The following is a 20803-nucleotide window of genomic DNA, read 5'->3' on the forward strand; positions in this document are numbered from 1 at the left end:
GAACAAACAACTGTAGCAAAACTAACAACATCAGAAGATTCAACTACAGTAGCACTAAGAACATCAGAACAAACAACTGAAGCAGAACTAACAACATCAGAAGATCCAACTACAGTGGCACAAACAACATCAGACCAAACAACTGTAGCAGAACCCACATCAGAAGATCCAACTACATTAGCACTAACAACATCAGAACAAACAACTGAAGCAGAACTAACAACATCAGAAGATTCAACTACAGTAGCACTAACAACATCAGAACAAACAACTGAAGCAGAACTAACAACATCAGTAAATCCAACTACAGTAGCACTAACAACATCAGAACAAACAACTGAAGCAGAACTAACAACATCAGAACAAATAACTGAAGCAGAACCCACATCAGTAAATGCAACTACAGTGGCACTAACAACATCAGAACAAACAACTGAAGCAGAACTAACAACATCAGAACAAACAACTGAAGCAGAACCCACAACATCAGAACAAACAACTGAAGCAGAACCCACATCAGTAGATCCAACTACAGTGGCACTAACAACATCAGAACAAACAACTGAAGCAGAACCCACAACATCAGAACAAACAACTGAAGCAGCCCCCACATCAGTAGATCCAACTACAGTGGCACTAACAACATCAGAACAAATAACTGAAGCAGAACTCACAACATCAGAACAAACAACTGAAGCAGAACCCACATCAGTAGATCCAACTACAGTGGCACTAACAACATCAGAACAAACAACTGAAGCAGAACCCACAACATCAGAACAAACAACTGAAGCAGAACCCACATCAGTAGATCCAACTACAGTGGCACAAACAACATCAGAACAAACAACTGAAGCAGAACCCACATCAGTAGATCCAACTACAGTAGCACTGACAACATCAGAACAAACAACTGAAGCAGAACCCACATCAGTAGATCCAACTACAATATCAGAGCAAACAACTACAGTAAAAACAACTTCAGGTGAACCAACAACTGTAGCAGAACCAACTACATTAACAGATCAAACTTCAGCAGAAACAACAATTGGAGAAGAAATAACGACAGCAGTAGACCCTACCAAAGTAGGAGAAACGATGACAGCAAAACCAACAACAGAGAACATGCAAACAACAGCCAGACACACAAGCAAATCAGATGACAACTGGGGTTAGTAAAGTGTTAAAAAATGTTATCATTGGTAGAAAACTATACCTTTAAAAACCGATAAATACATAACTTAATCAGGTTTGCATAACTTATCAAAATCTGCGAATAACAGCTTACTTCTTCATTTATATATGTAATACCGTTTTTATCTACTAGGGTCTTCATATAAAAGAATATGTTACTACACAAACTGGGCCCAGTATCGTTCAGGCCTTGGTAAATTCACTCCTGACAACATTGACCCGTATCTTTGTACTCATATCGTTTACTCATTCGCTAACATGAATGCTCAACATGAGTTGATACCATTTGAATGGAATGATGACGACACAGATTGGTCTCAAGGAATGTATTCCAAGGTACCTATTATCATTACATTATGTTTAAATCAATAGGTAAACTACAAAAAAAAAAATCAAACATTAAATGAATTGACATAAAACTTTCTAACAAAATGTATTGTGTGATACCTAAATAATCTGATGAAGCCAATTTATATTAATGCCTTTCACTTTCTGGTATTAGTCCCATCAAACCTACATTTTACTTAAAACTTAGCCCACTATTTCTTTTTAAAGGTAAACGAATTAAAGAATCAGAATACAGATTTAAAAGTTCTGTTGGCGATTGGAGGATGGAACTTTGGAGTGGCACCGTTTTCGGCTATGGTCTCTACGTCAGCCAATCGACAGCATTTCATATCTACATCTATAACATATCTTAGAGAAAGGAATTTTGACGGGCTTGATTTAGACTGGGAATATCCAGCAGCACGTGGTAGTCCAGCAATTGATAAACAACGATTCACTTTACTTGTACAGGTAATATAGGCTTTCTCAATAAACACTACACAACTAAAACAACTTAACTTTGATACATATATATATAATATAATAAAATAATACAATATTTATTTCTTATAAAATGACAGGAACTGCGACAAGCGTTTGATGAAGAATATGACGGAAGTCGGGAAAAGTTACTTATTACGGCAGCAGTATCAGCTGGACAAGAAACTGCTACAAATGGATATGAAATGGCAGAAATAGCAAAGTAAGTTTTTGGAGAAAGTATTCAATAATAATTCAGTCCTGAGATTTATTGTATACTTTTATTAATGAAAATGTCATGTTTTGATTATTTAGACACTTGGATTGGATAGGAATCATGTCGTATGATTTACATGGATCGTGGGAATCACAAACTGGTCATCATAGCGCCTTATTCGCTCCACCAGGCCAGGACCAAACGACGACAGTTGTAAGTTTTAAAATATATCATCACAAAATAATAAATTAAGAACAAAGAAAGATTGTAATGGTAAATAAATATAATTATTACCAAATTAATTTAGTCTTACGCAGCGACAATGTGGTCAGATGGAGGAGTTCCAGGCAACAAGTTAATGATTGGTATTGGTACATATGGACGTTCTTTTACATTATCAACTTCAGCTACAGGACTTGGAGCACCGACTAATGGAGGAGGTACTCCAGGAACTTACACTGGAGAGGCAGGATTTATGGCTTACTATGAAGTAGGTATTTTCACATGTGCCGGAGAATAGGGACTTAGGAGAAAATTAGACAAGTTAGTCCATTCTTAAAAGGGGAAAACATAGTTTAATTATAATCAAAGCTTTCTATTTAATGAGTGTCATTGGATTTATATATTTGTGTACAGTAACGTAGAGTAATATTGATTAAACCTATTAAACATTCTACAGATATGTGATCTTTTACAAAATGGTGGAACTTCTGTACTCGATGATGTATTACAATCACCATATGCTTACAATGGTAATCAATGGGTTGGATATGATGATATACAAAGTATAACAAATAAGGTAATCAGTCGATGTACATGAACTAAAATTATTCTTCATTCTTATCAGACGAAAACATTGTATTACAAATTTTCAATTCTATTAAAAACGTATACTTTATATTACAGATGGATTGGATAAAAGAAAACCGATACGGTGGTGTGATAGTTTGGGCAATTGATTTAGATGACTTTAGCAACAGTCACTGCAACGAAGGAGAATATCCATTATTAAATGCTATCAAAACTAATTTAGAAAATGACGTCATTACAAACCCAACAGAAGATCCTGTAGTACCAGAAATTACAGAAGAAACTGAAACTTTAGAAACCACAACTATTAATGATGATGGACACACAGACGAAGGTAAACCCATCATATGCAATTGCTCAAATCTATTTTTGAATGAAAGAATCCAATTTATAAACAATTTAAACAATTGCAAGTTAATGAACATTGATTTAAGATTGATATAACATGTGCATGTATTCTGATTTATCCAAAACAGCATAACACCTTTTTTCTACAAATAATAATAATAATTTGTTTATCTATAGGGTCTTCATATAAAAGGATATGTTACTATACTAACTGGGCGCAGTATCGAGCGGGCTCTGGTACATTCACTCCGGACAACATTGACCCGTATCTTTGTACTCATATCGTTTACTCATTCGCTAACATGAATGCTCAACATGAGTTGATACCATTTGAATGGAATGATGACGACACAGATTGGTCTCAAGGAATGTATTCCAAGGTACCTATTATCATTACATTATGTTTAAATCAATAGGTAAACTACAACAAAAAATCAAACATTAAATGAATTTACATAAAACTTTCTAACAAAATGTATTGTGTGATACCTAAATAATCTGATGAAGCCAATTTATATTAATGCCTTTCACTTTCTGGTATTAGTCCCATCAAACCTACATTTTACTTAAAACTTAGCCCACTATTTCTTTTTAAAGGTAAACGAATTAAAGAATCAGAATACAGATTTAAAAGTTCTGTTGGCGATTGGAGGATGGAACTTTGGAGTGGCACCGTTTTCGGCTATGGTCTCTACGTCAGCCAATCGACAGCATTTCATATCTACATCTATAACATATCTTAGAGAAAGGAATTTTGACGGGCTTGATTTAGACTGGGAATATCCAGCAGCACGTGGTAGTCCAGCAATTGATAAACAACGATTCACTTTACTTGTACAGGTAATATAGGCTTTCTCAATAAACACTACACAACTAAAACAACTTAACTTTGATACATATATATATAATATAATAAAATAATACAATATTTATTTCTTATAAAATGACAGGAACTGCGACAAGCGTTTGATGAAGAATATGACGGAAGTCGGGAAAAGTTACTTATTACGGCAGCAGTATCAGCTGGACAAGAAACTGCTACAAATGGATATGAAATGGCAGAAATAGCAAAGTAAGTTTTTGGAGAAAGTATTCAATAATAATTCAGTCCTGAGATTTATTGTATACTTTTATTAATGAAAATGTCATGTTTTGATTATTTAGACACTTGGATTGGATAGGAATCATGTCGTATGATTTACATGGATCGTGGGAATCACAAACTGGTCATCATAGCGCCTTATTCGCTCCACCAGGCCAGGACCAAACGACGACAGTTGTAAGTTTTAAAATATATCATCACAAAATAATAAATTAAGAACAAAGAAAGATTGTAATGGTAAATAAATATAATTATTACCAAATTAATTTAGTCTTACGCAGCGACAATGTGGTCAGATGGAGGAGTTCCAGGCAACAAGTTAATGATTGGTATTGGTACATATGGACGTTCTTTTACATTATCAACTTCAGCTACAGGACTTGGAGCACCGACTAATGGAGGAGGTACTCCAGGAACTTACACTGGAGAGGCAGGATTTATGGCTTACTATGAAGTAGGTATTTTCACTTGTGCCGGAGAATAGGGACTTAGGAGAAAATTAGACAAGTTAGTCCATTCTTAAAAGGGGAAAACATAGTTTAATTATAATCAAAGCTTTCTATTTAATGAGTGTCATTGGATTTATATATTTGTGTACAGTAACGTAGAGTAATATTGATTAAACCTATTAAACATTCTACAGATATGTGATCTTTTACAAAATGGTGGAACTTCTGTACTCGATGATGTATTACAATCACCATATGCTTACAATGGTAATCAATGGGTTGGATATGATGATATACAAAGTATAACAAATAAGGTAATCAGTCGATGTACATGAACTAAAATTATTCTTCATTCTTATCAGACGAAAACATTGTATTACAAATTTTCAATTCTATTAAAAACGTATACTTTTATATTACAGATGGATTGGATAAAAGAAAACCGATACGGTGGTGTGATAGTTTGGGCAATTGATTTAGATGACTTTAGCAACAGTCACTGCAACGAAGGAGAATATCCATTATTAAATGCTATCAAAACTAATTTAGAAAATGACGTCATTACAAACCCAACAGAAGATCCTGTAGTACCAGAAATTACAGAAGAAACTGAAACTTTAGAAACCACAACTATTAATGATGATGGACACACAGACGAAGGTAAACCCATCATATGCAATTGCTCAAATCTATTTTTGAATGAAAGAATCCAATTTATAAACAATTGCAAGTTAATGAACATTGATTTAAGATTTATATAACATGTGCATGTATTCTGATTTATCCAAAACAGCATAACACCTTTTTTCTACAAATAATAATAATAATTTGTTTATCTATAGGGTCTTCATATAAAAGGATATGTTACTATACTAACTGGGCGCAGTATCGAGCGGGCTCTGGTACATTCACTCCGGACAACATTGACCCGTATCTTTGTACTCATATCGTTTACTCATTCGCTAACATGAATGCTCAACATGAGTTGATACCATTTGAATGGAATGATGACGACACAGATTGGTCTCAAGGAATGTATTCCAAGGTACCTATTATCATTACATTATGTTTAAATCAATAGGTAAACTACAAAAAAAAAAAATCAAACATTAAATGAATTGACATAAAACTTTCTAACAAAATGTATTGTGTGATACCTAAATAATCTGATGAAGCCAATTTATATTAATGCCTTTCACTTTCTGGTATTAGTCCCATCAAACCTACATTTTACTTAAAACTTAGCCCACTATTTCTTTTTAAAGGTAAACGAATTAAAGAATCAGAATACAGATTTAAAAGTTCTGTTGGCGATTGGAGGATGGAACTTTGGAGTGGCACCGTTTTCGGCTATGGTCTCTACGTCAGCCAATCGACAGCATTTCATATCTACATCTATAACATATCTTAGAGAAAGGAATTTTGACGGGCTTGATTTAGACTGGGAATATCCAGCAGCACGTGGTAGTCCAGCAATTGATAAACAACGATTCACTTTACTTGTACAGGTAATATAGGCTTTCTCAATAAACACTACACAACTAAAACAACTTAACTTTGATACATATATATATAATATAATAAAATAATACAATATTTATTTCTTATAAAATGACAGGAACTGCGACAAGCGTTTGATGAAGAATATGACGGAAGTCGGGAAAAGTTACTTATTACGGCAGCAGTATCAGCTGGACAAGAAACTGCTACAAATGGATATGAAATGGCAGAAATAGCAAAGTAAGTTTTTGGAGAAAGTATTCAATAATAATTCAGTCCTGAGATTTATTGTATACTTTTATTAATGAAAATGTCATGTTTTGATTATTTAGACACTTGGATTGGATAGGAATCATGTCGTATGATTTACATGGATCGTGGGAATCACAAACTGGTCATCATAGCGCCTTATTCGCTCCACCAGGCCAGGACCAAACGACGACAGTTGTAAGTTTTAAAATATATCATCACAAAATAATAAATTAAGAACAAAGAAAGATTGTAATGGTAAATAAATATAATTATTACCAAATTAATTTAGTCTTACGCAGCGACAATGTGGTCAGATGGAGGAGTTCCAGGCAACAAGTTAATGATTGGTATTGGTACATATGGACGTTCTTTTACATTATCAACTTCAGCTACAGGACTTGGAGCACCGACTAATGGAGGAGGTACTCCAGGAACTTACACTGGAGAGGCAGGATTTATGGCTTACTATGAAGTAGGTATTTTCACATGTGCCGGAGAATAGGGACTTAGGAGAAAATTAGACAAGTTAGTCCATTCTTAAAAGGGGAAAACATAGTTTAATTATAATCAAAGCTTTCTATTTAATGAGTGTCATTGGATTTATATATTTGTGTACAGTAACGTAGAGTAATATTGATTAAACCTATTAAACATTCTACAGATATGTGATCTTTTACAAAATGGTGGAACTTCTGTACTCGATGATGTATTACAATCACCATATGCTTACAATGGTAATCAATGGGTTGGATATGATGATATACAAAGTATAACAAATAAGGTAATCAGTCGATGTACATGAACTAAAATTATTCTTCATTCTTATCAGACGAAAACATTGTATTACAAATTTTCAATTCTATTAAAAACGTATACTTTATATTACAGATGGATTGGATAAAAGAAAACCGATACGGTGGTGTGATAGTTTGGGCAATTGATTTAGATGACTTTAGCAACAGTCACTGCAACGAAGGAGAATATCCATTATTAAATGCTATCAAAACTAATTTAGAAAATGACGTCATTACAAACCCAACAGAAGATCCTGTAGTACCAGAAATTACAGAAGAAACTGAAACTTTAGAAACCACAACTATTAATGATGATGGACACACAGACGAAGGTAAACCCATCATATGCAATTGCTCAAATCTATTTTTGAATGAAAGAATCCAATTTATAAACAATTTAAACAATTGCAAGTTAATGAACATTGATTTAAGATTGATATAACATGTGCATGTATTCTGATTTATCCAAAACAGCATAACACCTTTTTTCTACAAATAATAATAATAATTTGTTTATCTATAGGGTCTTCATATAAAAGGATATGTTACTATACTAACTGGGCGCAGTATCGAGCGGGCTCTGGTACATTCACTCCGGACAACATTGACCCGTATCTTTGTACTCATATCGTTTACTCATTCGCTAACATGAATGCTCAACATGAGTTGATACCATTTGAATGGAATGATGACGACACAGATTGGTCTCAAGGAATGTATTCCAAGGTACCTATTATCATTACATTATGTTTAAATCAATAGGTAAACTACAACAAAAAATCAAACATTAAATGAATTTACATAAAACTTTCTAACAAAATGTATTGTGTGATACCTAAATAATCTGATGAAGCCAATTTATATTAATGCCTTTCACTTTCTGGTATTAGTCCCATCAAACCTACATTTTACTTAAAACTTAGCCCACTATTTCTTTTTAAAGGTAAACGAATTAAAGAATCAGAATACAGATTTAAAAGTTCTGTTGGCGATTGGAGGATGGAACTTTGGAGTGGCACCGTTTTCGGCTATGGTCTCTACGTCAGCCAATCGACAGCATTTCATATCTACATCTATAACATATCTTAGAGAAAGGAATTTTGACGGGCTTGATTTAGACTGGGAATATCCAGCAGCACGTGGTAGTCCAGCAATTGATAAACAACGATTCACTTTACTTGTACAGGTAATATAGGCTTTCTCAATAAACACTACACAACTAAAACAACTTAACTTTGATACATATATATATAATATAATAAAATAATACAATATTTATTTCTTATAAAATGACAGGAACTGCGACAAGCGTTTGATGAAGAATATGACGGAAGTCGGGAAAAGTTACTTATTACGGCAGCAGTATCAGCTGGACAAGAAACTGCTACAAATGGATATGAAATGGCAGAAATAGCAAAGTAAGTTTTTGGAGAAAGTATTCAATAATAATTCAGTCCTGAGATTTATTGTATACTTTTATTAATGAAAATGTCATGTTTTGATTATTTAGACACTTGGATTGGATAGGAATCATGTCGTATGATTTACATGGATCGTGGGAATCACAAACTGGTCATCATAGCGCCTTATTCGCTCCACCAGGCCAGGACCAAACGACGACAGTTGTAAGTTTTAAAATATATCATCACAAAATAATAAATTAAGAACAAAGAAAGATTGTAATGGTAAATAAATATAATTATTACCAAATTAATTTAGTCTTACGCAGCGACAATGTGGTCAGATGGAGGAGTTCCAGGCAACAAGTTAATGATTGGTATTGGTACATATGGACGTTCTTTTACATTATCAACTTCAGCTACAGGACTTGGAGCACCGACTAATGGAGGAGGTACTCCAGGAACTTACACTGGAGAGGCAGGATTTATGGCTTACTATGAAGTAGGTATTTTCACTTGTGCCGGAGAATAGGGACTTAGGAGAAAATTAGACAAGTTAGTCCATTCTTAAAAGGGGAAAACATAGTTTAATTATAATCAAAGCTTTCTATTTAATGAGTGTCATTGGATTTATATATTTGTGTACAGTAACGTAGAGTAATATTGATTAAACCTATTAAACATTCTACAGATATGTGATCTTTTACAAAATGGTGGAACTTCTGTACTCGATGATGTATTACAATCACCATATGCTTACAATGGTAATCAATGGGTTGGATATGATGATATACAAAGTATAACAAATAAGGTAATCAGTCGATGTACATGAACTAAAATTATTCTTCATTCTTATCAGACGAAAACATTGTATTACAAATTTTCAATTCTATTAAAAACGTATACTTTTATATTACAGATGGATTGGATAAAAGAAAACCGATACGGTGGTGTGATAGTTTGGGCAATTGATTTAGATGACTTTAGCAACAGTCACTGCAACGAAGGAGAATATCCATTATTAAATGCTATCAAAACTAATTTAGAAAATGACGTCATTACAAACCCAACAGAAGATCCTGTAGTACCAGAAATTACAGAAGAAACTGAAACTTTAGAAACCACAACTATTAATGATGATGGACACACAGACGAAGGTAAACCCATCATATGCAATTGCTCAAATCTATTTTTGAATGAAAGAATCCAATTTATAAACAATTGCAAGTTAATGAACATTGATTTAAGATTTATATAACATGTGCATGTATTCTGATTTATCCAAAACAGCATAACACCTTTTTTCTACAAATAATAATAATAATTTGTTTATCTATAGGGTCTTCATATAAAAGGATATGTTACTATACTAACTGGGCGCAGTATCGAGCGGGCTCTGGTACATTCACTCCGGACAACATTGACCCGTATCTTTGTACTCATATCGTTTACTCATTCGCTAACATGAATGCTCAACATGAGTTGATACCATTTGAATGGAATGATGACGACACAGATTGGTCTCAAGGAATGTATTCCAAGGTACCTATTATCATTACATTATGTTTAAATCAATAGGTAAACTACAAAAAAAAAAAATCAAACATTAAATGAATTGACATAAAACTTTCTAACAAAATGTATTGTGTGATACCTAAATAATCTGATGAAGCCAATTTATATTAATGCCTTTCACTTTCTGGTATTAGTCCCATCAAACCTACATTTTACTTAAAACTTAGCCCACTATTTCTTTTTAAAGGTAAACGAATTAAAGAATCAGAATACAGATTTAAAAGTTCTGTTGGCGATTGGAGGATGGAACTTTGGAGTGGCACCGTTTTCGGCTATGGTCTCTACGTCAGCCAATCGACAGCATTTCATATCTACATCTATAACATATCTTAGAGAAAGGAATTTTGACGGGCTTGATTTAGACTGGGAATATCCAGCAGCACGTGGTAGTCCAGCAATTGATAAACAACGATTCACTTTACTTGTACAGGTAATATAGGCTTTCTCAATAAACACTACACAACTAAAACAACTTAACTTTGATACATATATATATAATATAATAAAATAATACAATATTTATTTCTTATAAAATGACAGGAACTGCGACAAGCGTTTGATGAAGAATATGACGGAAGTCGGGAAAAGTTACTTATTACGGCAGCAGTATCAGCTGGACAAGAAACTGCTACAAATGGATATGAAATGGCAGAAATAGCAAAGTAAGTTTTTGGAGAAAGTATTCAATAATAATTCAGTCCTGAGATTTATTGTATACTTTTATTAATGAAAATGTCATGTTTTGATTATTTAGACACTTGGATTGGATAGGAATCATGTCGTATGATTTACATGGATCGTGGGAATCACAAACTGGTCATCATAGCGCCTTATTCGCTCCACCAGGCCAGGACCAAACGACGACAGTTGTAAGTTTTAAATATATCATCACAAAATAATAAATTAAGAACAAAGAAAGATTGTAATGGTAAATAAATATAATTATTACCAAATTAATTTAGTCTTACGCAGCGACAATGTGGTCAGATGGAGGAGTTCCAGGCAACAAGTTAATGATTGGTATTGGTACATATGGACGTTCTTTTACATTATCAACTTCAGCTACAGGACTTGGAGCACCGACTAATGGAGGAGGTACTCCAGGAACTTACACTGGAGAGGCAGGATTTATGGCTTACTATGAAGTAGGTATTTTCACTTGTGCCGGAGAATAGGGACTTAGGAGAAAATTAGACAAGTTAGTCCATTCTTAAAAGGGGAAAACATAGTTTAATTATAATCAAAGCTTTCTATTTAATGAGTGTCATTGGATTTATATATTTGTGTACAGTAACGTAGAGTAATATTGATTAAACCTATTAAACATTCTACAGATATGTGATCTTTTACAAAATGGTGGAACTTCTGTACTCGATGATGTATTACAATCACCATATGCTTACAATGGTAATCAATGGGTTGGATATGATGATATACAAAGTATAACAAATAAGGTAATCAGTCGATGTACATGAACTAAAATTATTCTTCATTCTTATCAGACGAAAACATTGTATTACAAATTTTCAATTCTATTAAAAACGTATACTTTTATATTACAGATGGATTGGATAAAAGAAAACCGATACGGTGGTGTGATAGTTTGGGCAATTGATTTAGATGACTTTAGCAACAGTCACTGCAACGAAGGAGAATATCCATTATTAAATGCTATCAAAACTAATTTAGAAAATGACGTCATTACAAACCCAACAGAAGATCCTGTAGTACCAGAAATTACAGAAGAAACTGAAACTTTAGAAACCACAACTATTAATGATGATGGACACACAGACGAAGGTAAACCCATCATATGCAATTGCTCAAATCTATTTTTGAATGAAAGAATCCAATTTATAAACAATTGCAAGTTAATGAACATTGATTTAAGATTTATATAACATGTGCATGTATTCTGATTTATCCAAAACAGCATAACACCTTTTTTCTACAAATAATAATAATAATTTGTTTATCTATAGGGTCTTCATATAAAAGGATATGTTACTATACTAACTGGGCGCAGTATCGAGCGGGCTCTGGTACATTCACTCCTGACAACATTGACCCGTATCTTTGTACTCATATCGTTTACTCATTCGCTAACATGAATGCTCAACATGAGTTGATACCATTTGAATGGAATGATGACGACACAGATTGGTCTCAAGGAATGTATTCCAAGGTACCTATTATCATTACATTATGTTTAAATCAATAGGTAAACTACAAAAAAGAAATCAAACATAAAATGAATTGACATCAAACTTTCTAACAAAATGTATGGTGTGATATACCTAAATAATCTGATGAAGCCAATTTATATTAATGCCTTTCACTTTCTGGTATTAGTCCCATCAAACCTACATTTTACTTAAAACTTAGCCCACTATTTCTTTTTAAAGGTAAACGAATTAAAGAATCAGAATACAGATTTAAAAGTTCTGTTGGCGATTGGAGGATGGAACTTTGGAGTGGCACCGTTTTCGGCTATGGTCTCTACGTCAGCCAATCGACAACATTTCATATCTACATCTATAACATATCTTAGAGAAAGGAATTTTGACGGGCTTGATTTAGACTGGGAATATCCAGCAGCACGTGGTAGTCCAGCAATTGATAAACAACGATTCACTTTACTTGTACAGGTAATATAGGCTTTCTCAATAAACACTACACAACTAAAACAACTTAACTTTGATACATATATATATAATATAATAAAATAATACAATATTTATTTCTTATAAAATGACAGGAACTGCGACAAGCGTTTGATGAAGAATATGACGGAAGTCGGGAAAAGTTACTTATTACGGCAGCAGTATCAGCTGGACAAGAAACTGCTACAAATGGATATGAAATGGCAGAAATAGCAAAGTAAGTTTTTGGAGAAAGTATTCAATAATAATTCAGTCCTGAGATTTATTGTATACTTTTATTAATGAAAATGTCATGTTTTGATTATTTAGACACTTGGATTGGATAGGAATCATGTCGTATGATTTACATGGATCGTGGGAATCACAAACTGGTCATCATAGCGCCTTATTCGCTCCACCAGGCCAGGACCAAACGACGACAGTTGTAAGTTTTAAAATATATCATCACAAAATAATAAATTAAGAACAAAGAAAGATTGTAATGGTAAATAAATATAATTATTACCAAATTAATTTAGTCTTACGCAGCGACAATGTGGTCAGATGGAGGAGTTCCAGGCAACAAGTTAATGATTGGTATTGGTACATATGGACGTTCTTTTACATTATCAACTTCAGCTACAGGACTTGGAGCACCGACTAATGGAGGAGGTACTCCAGGAACTTACACTGGAGAGGCAGGATTTATGGCTTACTATGAAGTAGGTATTTTCACTTGTGCCGGAGAATAGGGACTTAGGAGAAAATTAGACAAGTTAGTCCATTCTTAAAAGGGGAAAACATAGTTTAATTATAATCAAAGCTTTCTATTTAATGAGTGTCATTGGATTTATATATTTGTGTACAGTAACGTAGAGTAATATTGATTAAACCTATTAAACATTCTACAGATATGTGATCTTTTACAAAATGGTGGAACTTCTGTACTCGATGATGTATTACAATCACCATATGCTTACAATGGTAATCAATGGGTTGGATATGATGATATACAAAGTATAACAAATAAGGTAATCAGTCGATGTACATGAACTAAAATTATTCTTCATTCTTATCAGACGAAAACATTGTATTACAAATTTTCAATTCTATTAAAAACGTATACTTTTATATTACAGATGGATTGGATAAAAGAAAACCGATACGGTGGTGTGATAGTTTGGGCAATTGATTTAGATGACTTTAGCAACAGTCACTGCAACGAAGGAGAATATCCATTATTAAATGCTATCAAAACTAATTTAGAAAATGACGTCATTACAAACCCAACAGAAGATCCTGTAGTACCAGAAATTACAGAAGAAACTGAAACTTTAGAAACCACAACTATTAATGATGATGGACACACAGACGAAGGTAAACCCATCATATGCAATTGCTCAAATCTATTTTTGAATGAAAGAATCCAATTTATAAACAATTGCAAGTTAATGAACATTGATTTAAGATTTATATAACATGTGCATGTATTCTGATTTATCCAAAACAGCATAACACCTTTTTTCTACAAATAATAATAATAATTTGTTTATCTATAGGGTCTTCATATAAAAGGATATGTTACTATACTAACTGGGCGCAGTATCGAGCGGGCTCTGGTACATTCACTCCTGACAACATTGACCCGTATCTTTGTACTCATATCGTTTACTCATTCGCTAACATGAATGCTCAACATGAGTTGATACCATTTGAATGGAATGATGACGACACAGATTGGTCTCAAGGAATGTATTCCAAGGTACCTATTATCATTACATTATGTTTAAATCAATAGGTAAACTACAAAAAAAAATCAAACATGAAATGAATTTACGACACATATTGGTCTCAAGGAATGTATTCCAAGGTACCTATTATCATTACATTATGTTTAAATCAATAGGTAAACTACAAAAATAAAATGAATTGACATAAAACTTTCTAACAAAATGTATTGTGTGATACCTAAATAATCTCATGAAGCCAATTTATATTAATGCCTTTCACTTTCTGGTATTAGTCCCATCAACCCTACATTTTACTTAAAACTTAGCCCAATATTTCTTTTTAAAGGTAAACGAATTAAAGAATCAGAATACAGATTTAAAAGTTCTGTTGGCGATTGGAGGATGGAACTTTGGAGTGGCACCGTTTTCGGCTATGGTCTCTACGTCAGCCAATCGACAACATTTCATTTCTACATCTATAACATATCTTAGAGAAAGGAATTTTGACGGGCTTGATTTAGACTGGGAATATCCAGCAGCACGTGGTAGTCCAGCAATTGATAAACAACGATTTACTTTACTTGTACAGGTAATATAGGCTTTCTCAATAAACACTACACAACTAAAACAACTTAACTTTGATACATATATATATAATATAATAAAATAATACAATATTTATTTCTTATAAAATGACAGGAACTGCGACAAGCGTTTGATGAAGAATATGACGGAAGTCGGGAAAAGTTACTTATTACGGCAGCAGTATCAGCTGGACAAGAAACTGCTACAAATGGATATGAAATGGCAGAAATAGCAAAGTAAGTTTTTGGAGAAAGTATTCAATAATAATTCAGTCCTGAGATTTATTGTCTACTTTTATTAATGAAAATGTCATGTTTTGATTATTTAGACACTTGGATTGGATAGGAATCATGTCGTATGATTTACATGGATCGTGGGAATCACAAACTGGTCATCATAGCGCCTTATTCGCTCCACCAGGCCAGGACCAAACGACGACAGTTGTAAGTTTTAAAATATATCATCACAAAATAATAAATTAAGAACAAAGAAAGATTGTAATGGTAAATAAATATAATTATTACCAAATTAATTTAGTCTTACGCAGCGACAATGTGGTCAGATGGAGGAGTTCCAGGCAACAAGTTAATGATTGGTATTGGTACATATGGACGTTCTTTTACATTATCAACTTCAGCTACAGGACTTGGAGCACCGACTAATGGAGGAGGTACTCCAGGGACTTACACTGGAGAGGCAGGATTTATGGCTTACTATGAAGTAGGTATTTTCACTTTTGCCATAGAATAGGGACTTAGGAGAAAATTACACAAGTTACTCAATTCTTAAAAGGGGAAAACATAGTTTAATTATAATCAAAGCTTTCTATTTAATGAGTGTCATTGGATTTATATATTTGTGTACAGTAACGTAGAGTAATATTGATTAAACCTATTAAACATTCTACAGATATGTGATCTTTTACAAAATGGTGGAACTTCTGTACTCGATGATGTATTACAATCACCATATGCTTACAATGGTAATCAATGGGTTGGATATGATGATATACAAAGTATAACAAATAAGGTAATCAGTCGATGTACATGAACTAAAATTATTCTTCATTCTTATCAGACGAAAACATTGTATTACAAATTTACAATTCTATTAAAAACGTATACTTTTATATTACAGATGGATTGGATAAAAGAAAACAGATACGGTGGTGTGATAGTTTGGGCAATTGATTTAGATGACTTTAGCAACAGTCACTGCAACGAAGGAGAATATCCATTATTAAATGCTATCAAAACTAATTTAGAAAATGACGTCATTACAAACCCAACAGAAGATCCTGTAGTACCAGAAATTACAGAAGAAACTGAAACTTTAGAAACCACAACTATTAATGATGATGGACACACAGACGAAGGTAAACCCATCATATGCAATTGCTCAAATCTATTTTTGAATGAAAGAATCCAATTTATAAACAATTTAAACAATTGCAAGTTAATGAACATTGATTTAAGATTTATATAACATGTGCATGTATTCTGATTTATCCAAAACAGCATAACACCTTATTTCTACAAATAATAATAATTTGTTTATCTATAGGGTCTTCATATAAAAGGATATGTTACTATACTAACTGGGCGCAGTATCGAGCGGGCTCTGGTACATTCACTCCTGACAACATTGACCCGTATCTTTGTACTCATATCGTTTACTCATTCGCTAACATGAATGCTCAACATGAGTTGATACCATTTGAATGGAATGATGACGACACAGATTGGTCTCAAGGAATGTATTCCAAGGTACCTATTATCATTACATTATGTTTAAATCAATAGGTAAACTACAAAAAAAAAATCAAACATAAAATGAATTGACATAAAACTTTCTAACAAAATGTATTGTGTGATACCTAAATAATCTCATGAAGCCAATTTATATTAATGCCTTTCACTTTCTGGTATTAGTCCCATCAAACCTACATTTTACTTAAAACTTAGCCCACTATTTCTTTTTAAAGGTAAACGAATTAAAGAATCAGAATACAGATTTAAAAGTTTTGCTGGCGATTGGAGGATGGAACTTTGGAGTGGCACCGTTTTCGGCTATGGTCTCTACGTCAGCCAATCGACAACATTTCATTTCTACATCTATAACATATCTTAGAGAAAGGAATTTTGACGGGCTTGATTTAGACTGGGAATATCCAGCAGCACGTGGTAGTCCAGCAATTGATAAACAACGATTCACTTTACTTGTACAGGTAATATAGGCTTTCTCAATAAACACTACACAACTAAAACAACTTAACTTTGATATATATAATATAATAAAATAATACAATATTTATTTCTTATAAAATGACAGGAACTGCGACAAGCGTTTGATGAAGAATATGACGGAAGTCGGGAAAAGTTACTTATTACAGCAGCAGTATCAGCTGGACAAGAAACTGCTACAAATGGATATGAAATGGCAGAAATAGCAAAGTAGGTTTTTGCAGAAAGTATTCGATAATAATTCAGTCCTGAGATTTATTGTCTACTTTTATTAATGAAAATGTCATGTTTTGATTATTTAGACACTTGGATTGGATAGGAATCATGTCGTATGATTTACATGGATCGTGGGAATCACAAACTGGTCATCATAGCGCCTTATTCGCTCCACCAGGCCAGGACCAAACGACGACAGTTGTAAGTTTTAAAATATATCATCACAAAATAATAAATTAAGAACAAAGAAAGATTGTAATGGTAAATAAATATAATTATTACCAAATTAATTTAGTCTTACGCAGCGACAATGTGGTCAGATGGAGGAGTTCCAGGCAACAAGTTAATGATTGGTATTGGTACATATGGACGTTCTTTTACATTATCAACTTCAGCTACAGGACTTGGAGCACCGACTAATGGAGGAGGTACTCCAGGAACTTACACTGGAGAGGCAGGATTTATGGCTTACTATGAAGTAGGTATTTTCACTTGTGCAGGAGAATATGGACTTAGGAGAAGATTAGACAAGTTAGTTCATTCTTAAAAGGGGAAAACATAGTTTAATTATTATATTCAAAGCTTTCTATTTAATGAGTGTCCTTGGATTTATATATTTGTGTACAGTAACGTAGAGTAATATTGATTAAACCATTCTACAGATATGTGATCTTTTACAAAATGGTGGAACTTCTGTACTCGATGATGTATTACAATCACCATATGCTTACAATGGTAATCAATGGGTTGGATATGATGATATACAAAGTATAACAAATAAGGTAATCAGTCGATGTACATGAACTAAAATTATTCTTCATTCTTATCAGACGAAAACATTGTATTACAAACTTACAATTCTATTAAAAGCGTATACTTTTATATTACAGATGGATTGGATAAAAGAAAACCGATACGGTGGTGTGATAGTTTGGGCAATTGATTTAGATGACTTTAGCAACAGTCACTGCAACGAAGGAGAATATCCATTATTAAATGCTATCAAAACTAATTTAGAAAATGACGTCATTACAAACCCAACAGAAGATCCTGTAGCATCAGAAATTACAGAAGAAACTGCAACAACAACTATTAATGAAGATGGACACACGGACAAAGGTCAGTATTGCTATTCATAAAACTTACTTTAGAAAGTTGAGTTCGACATTAATCGATGTGCTAGTATAGTTATCTTTTATAAAATAAAAGACACTATGCATTAAAGATGTATTGTCCCCCTGAAAAATTATTTTTTACATTTTTGTTGTTGAATATGCCATTTTAATGTCATATAATAGTTATTGACTTCGACCAAAAATTGGATCGAAAAAAAAAATTATTTACCTGAAAAAATGGAATTTAAAGCAAAAAATGGTCAAATTGGCTGCCAGCCAATGGATTTTTGGTTGAATTTAAACCATTTATTATGTTATTTTATAAGGAAAAACATTATTTTGTTCAGTTTTTTTTTCTACGGAAGTGATTAACTTGATTAAAACTACAAAATAACCTATTCAAAGTCTGATTTAATTAATCTTCATTTTTCATGTTTTTGGGGGACAATACATCTTTAAGTCTAGGTAATTAGGTCGTAGGGCCTACTCTACAAATATATACGAATACTTTATAATGAACTATATAACAAAAATGCCAAAGAAATGGTTTGAATTACTTCTTTTGCAGGGTTCGATGGCTTTTCTTGCTGGGACTATTCGACGGGGTATTACTCGGACCCTACAGATTGTATGTACTACTTTCAGTGCCAAACCAATATGTTGGAGTTATCTTGTGGTTCCACGCAGTACTTCAATGAACAAATACGCAGCTGTGATTGGCCAGCCAATGTCCAGTGCGTGTCAAATCCTGACGCAACGTTTACATGTAGGGATAAACCAGTTGGGCTAAATTACTACAGAGATCCAGCAGATTGTACGCGGTATTATTCTTGTTTTTTGGTTCAAACACAGCTAGCTTGTAGCGAAGGGTTTGCCTTCAACCAAGAGCTAGGCTACTGCGATTGGATCTCAAATGTCCCAGAATGCAAACAGGTTTCTCAGCCGAAAGGTAGGAACAATAGAGATATTGTTATTTTACAAAAGATATCTCACATAAAGGAAAGAAAGTACCCCAATTTTTAGGCATATTATCCATGACATACTATTTTACATGAAATGTGTATCTATTTAATCACAAACGCATTAGGGAGTGGGTAAAGACTTTCATATAAATTAGACTAGTTAGAATAGTATTTTAATTATAGGGTTAGAACAAAGTAACAACATTACTATATTCATTGTAGCTGCAACTTTTGATGTGAGCATCCGCATTACAAATGTTGGAAACGATGAAGCACAATTTGTTGACGACTTAGATGACAGCTCGTCAGACTTGTACATTGAGTATGAGAAAGATATATGTGAATCTGTAAGTTCTTTATTATTATTTCATTGTTACTTTCAGATCGAAATTACTTGCGGCGCGTTTACAGTTCGTCCTTGCGTTACGACATAAAATATCTGAAACAAAATATTGTTGGATACCACTCAAAGCAGCAATACTCATTCCTGCAATAATGACTTACCAGAATAATTACAAAAATATTTTTATAACTGCATATATAGTATACGTCCAACACTGGAATAATTTTGTGTTCATTTTAATGTTTACAGGTAACAAATATTTACGAAAACAATAAACCAACTTGTACAGTTTCAAAATTCTTACCTGGCAGTATAATAGCGGTTGTGGTATTGGAATTCCCACCTAACACAACCAACATTGAGGAGTTGCAGTCGGTGCTCACAGAAGCGACGGAGAACAAAACTCTACCAGGAACTAATTTTACTGTCGATACTACATCAATAACTGTGGATGAAAGTAAGCCTGATTCCCAATGTGTCCATTCAAGGTGGTTTACCGTATCACTAGATATTCCTCTG

The 20803-nt window shown here is 33.3% G+C and overlaps 15 protein-coding genes across 16 annotated transcripts; all 15 read left to right on the forward strand.

Annotated features, from left to right (window-relative positions):
* Positions 1-1335: 1335 nt before the first annotated feature.
* LOC144839358 (acidic mammalian chitinase-like) lies at positions 1336-3038 on the forward strand. Its single transcript, XM_078694673.1, has 6 exons — positions 1336-1530; positions 1750-1992; positions 2103-2224; positions 2317-2431; positions 2526-2708; positions 2898-3038. Exons 1-6 carry the CDS (start codon positions 1453-1455, stop codon positions 3036-3038), a joined length of 882 nt encoding a protein of 293 aa, XP_078550799.1. The 5' UTR covers positions 1336-1452.
* Positions 3039-3678: 640 nt separating this feature from the next.
* Positions 3679-4452, forward strand: LOC144840330 (acidic mammalian chitinase-like). The gene is made up of 3 exons (XM_078696119.1): positions 3679-3756; positions 3974-4216; positions 4327-4452. Exons 1-3 carry the CDS (start codon positions 3679-3681, stop codon positions 4450-4452), a joined length of 447 nt encoding a protein of 148 aa, XP_078552245.1.
* Positions 4453-4562: 110 nt separating this feature from the next.
* On the forward strand, positions 4563-5262 carry LOC144839359 (chitinase-3-like protein 1). The gene is made up of 3 exons (XM_078694674.1): positions 4563-4655; positions 4750-4932; positions 5122-5262. The coding sequence occupies exons 1-3, from the start codon at positions 4563-4565 to the stop codon at positions 5260-5262; spliced, it is 417 nt and encodes a 138-aa protein (XP_078550800.1).
* Positions 5263-5894: 632 nt separating this feature from the next.
* LOC144840332 (acidic mammalian chitinase-like) lies at positions 5895-7086 on the forward strand. 2 transcript variants are annotated; one of them, XR_013611895.1, is made up of 4 exons: positions 5895-5972; positions 6193-6435; positions 6546-6874; positions 6969-7086. XR_013611895.1 is itself a non-coding variant. In XM_078696121.1 (3 exons), exons 1-3 carry the CDS (start codon positions 5895-5897, stop codon positions 6669-6671), a joined length of 447 nt encoding a protein of 148 aa, XP_078552247.1. In that variant the 3' UTR covers positions 6672-7086. The 2 variants fall into 2 exon arrangements, 1 of the variants encoding a protein (XP_078552247.1); XM_078696121.1 differs by having other exon boundaries at positions 6546-7086.
* Positions 6782-7481, forward strand: LOC144839360 (chitinase-3-like protein 1). Its single transcript, XM_078694675.1, has 3 exons — positions 6782-6874; positions 6969-7151; positions 7341-7481. Exons 1-3 carry the CDS (start codon positions 6782-6784, stop codon positions 7479-7481), a joined length of 417 nt encoding a protein of 138 aa, XP_078550801.1.
* A 640-nt stretch (positions 7482-8121) lies between these two features.
* LOC144840331 (acidic mammalian chitinase-like) lies at positions 8122-8895 on the forward strand. Its single transcript, XM_078696120.1, has 3 exons — positions 8122-8199; positions 8417-8659; positions 8770-8895. Exons 1-3 carry the CDS (start codon positions 8122-8124, stop codon positions 8893-8895), a joined length of 447 nt encoding a protein of 148 aa, XP_078552246.1.
* Positions 8896-9005: 110 nt separating this feature from the next.
* LOC144839361 (chitinase-3-like protein 1) lies at positions 9006-9705 on the forward strand. The gene is made up of 3 exons (XM_078694677.1): positions 9006-9098; positions 9193-9375; positions 9565-9705. Exons 1-3 carry the CDS (start codon positions 9006-9008, stop codon positions 9703-9705), a joined length of 417 nt encoding a protein of 138 aa, XP_078550803.1.
* A 632-nt stretch (positions 9706-10337) lies between these two features.
* LOC144840333 (acidic mammalian chitinase-like) lies at positions 10338-11473 on the forward strand. The gene is made up of 4 exons (XM_078696122.1): positions 10338-10415; positions 10636-10878; positions 10989-11317; positions 11411-11473. Exons 1-3 carry the CDS (start codon positions 10338-10340, stop codon positions 11112-11114), a joined length of 447 nt encoding a protein of 148 aa, XP_078552248.1. The 3' UTR covers positions 11115-11317; positions 11411-11473.
* LOC144839362 (acidic mammalian chitinase-like) lies at positions 11225-12386 on the forward strand. The gene is made up of 5 exons (XM_078694678.1): positions 11225-11317; positions 11411-11593; positions 11783-11902; positions 12011-12248; positions 12382-12386. The coding sequence occupies exons 1-5, from the start codon at positions 11225-11227 to the stop codon at positions 12384-12386; spliced, it is 639 nt and encodes a 212-aa protein (XP_078550804.1).
* Positions 12056-13115, forward strand: LOC144840337 (acidic mammalian chitinase-like). Its single transcript, XM_078696126.1, has 3 exons — positions 12056-12248; positions 12431-12633; positions 12854-13115. Exons 2-3 carry the CDS (start codon positions 12556-12558, stop codon positions 13103-13105), a joined length of 330 nt encoding a protein of 109 aa, XP_078552252.1. The 5' UTR covers positions 12056-12248; positions 12431-12555; the 3' UTR covers positions 13106-13115.
* A 196-nt stretch (positions 13116-13311) lies between these two features.
* Positions 13312-14142, forward strand: LOC144839363 (chitinase-3-like protein 1). Its single transcript, XM_078694679.1, has 4 exons — positions 13312-13328; positions 13421-13535; positions 13630-13812; positions 14002-14142. Exons 1-4 carry the CDS (start codon positions 13312-13314, stop codon positions 14140-14142), a joined length of 456 nt encoding a protein of 151 aa, XP_078550805.1.
* Positions 14143-14274: 132 nt separating this feature from the next.
* On the forward strand, positions 14275-15645 carry LOC144839364 (acidic mammalian chitinase-like). Its single transcript, XM_078694680.1, has 4 exons — positions 14275-14467; positions 14650-14852; positions 15167-15409; positions 15520-15645. Exons 2-4 carry the CDS (start codon positions 14775-14777, stop codon positions 15643-15645), a joined length of 447 nt encoding a protein of 148 aa, XP_078550806.1. The 5' UTR covers positions 14275-14467; positions 14650-14774.
* Positions 15527-16455, forward strand: LOC144839365 (chitinase-3-like protein 1). Its single transcript, XM_078694681.1, has 3 exons — positions 15527-15848; positions 15943-16125; positions 16315-16455. Exons 1-3 carry the CDS (start codon positions 15756-15758, stop codon positions 16453-16455), a joined length of 417 nt encoding a protein of 138 aa, XP_078550807.1. The 5' UTR covers positions 15527-15755.
* Positions 16282-17666, forward strand: LOC144840321 (acidic mammalian chitinase-like). The gene is made up of 4 exons (XM_078696106.1): positions 16282-16434; positions 16543-16780; positions 16969-17171; positions 17390-17666. Exons 2-4 carry the CDS (start codon positions 16543-16545, stop codon positions 17639-17641), a joined length of 693 nt encoding a protein of 230 aa, XP_078552232.1. The 5' UTR covers positions 16282-16434; the 3' UTR covers positions 17642-17666.
* A 272-nt stretch (positions 17667-17938) lies between these two features.
* On the forward strand, positions 17939-20002 carry LOC144839366 (acidic mammalian chitinase-like). Its single transcript, XM_078694682.1, has 5 exons — positions 17939-18065; positions 18160-18342; positions 18527-18646; positions 18755-18983; positions 19548-20002. Exons 1-5 carry the CDS (start codon positions 17973-17975, stop codon positions 20000-20002), a joined length of 1080 nt encoding a protein of 359 aa, XP_078550808.1. The 5' UTR covers positions 17939-17972.
* The last annotated feature ends 801 nt before the right edge of the window (positions 20003-20803 follow it).

Source organism: Antedon bifida, chromosome 4 (genome assembly GCF_963402885.1).
Source record: "Antedon bifida chromosome 4, ecAntBifi1.1, whole genome shotgun sequence".
NCBI lineage: Eukaryota > Metazoa > Echinodermata > Crinoidea > Comatulida > Antedonidae > Antedon > Antedon bifida.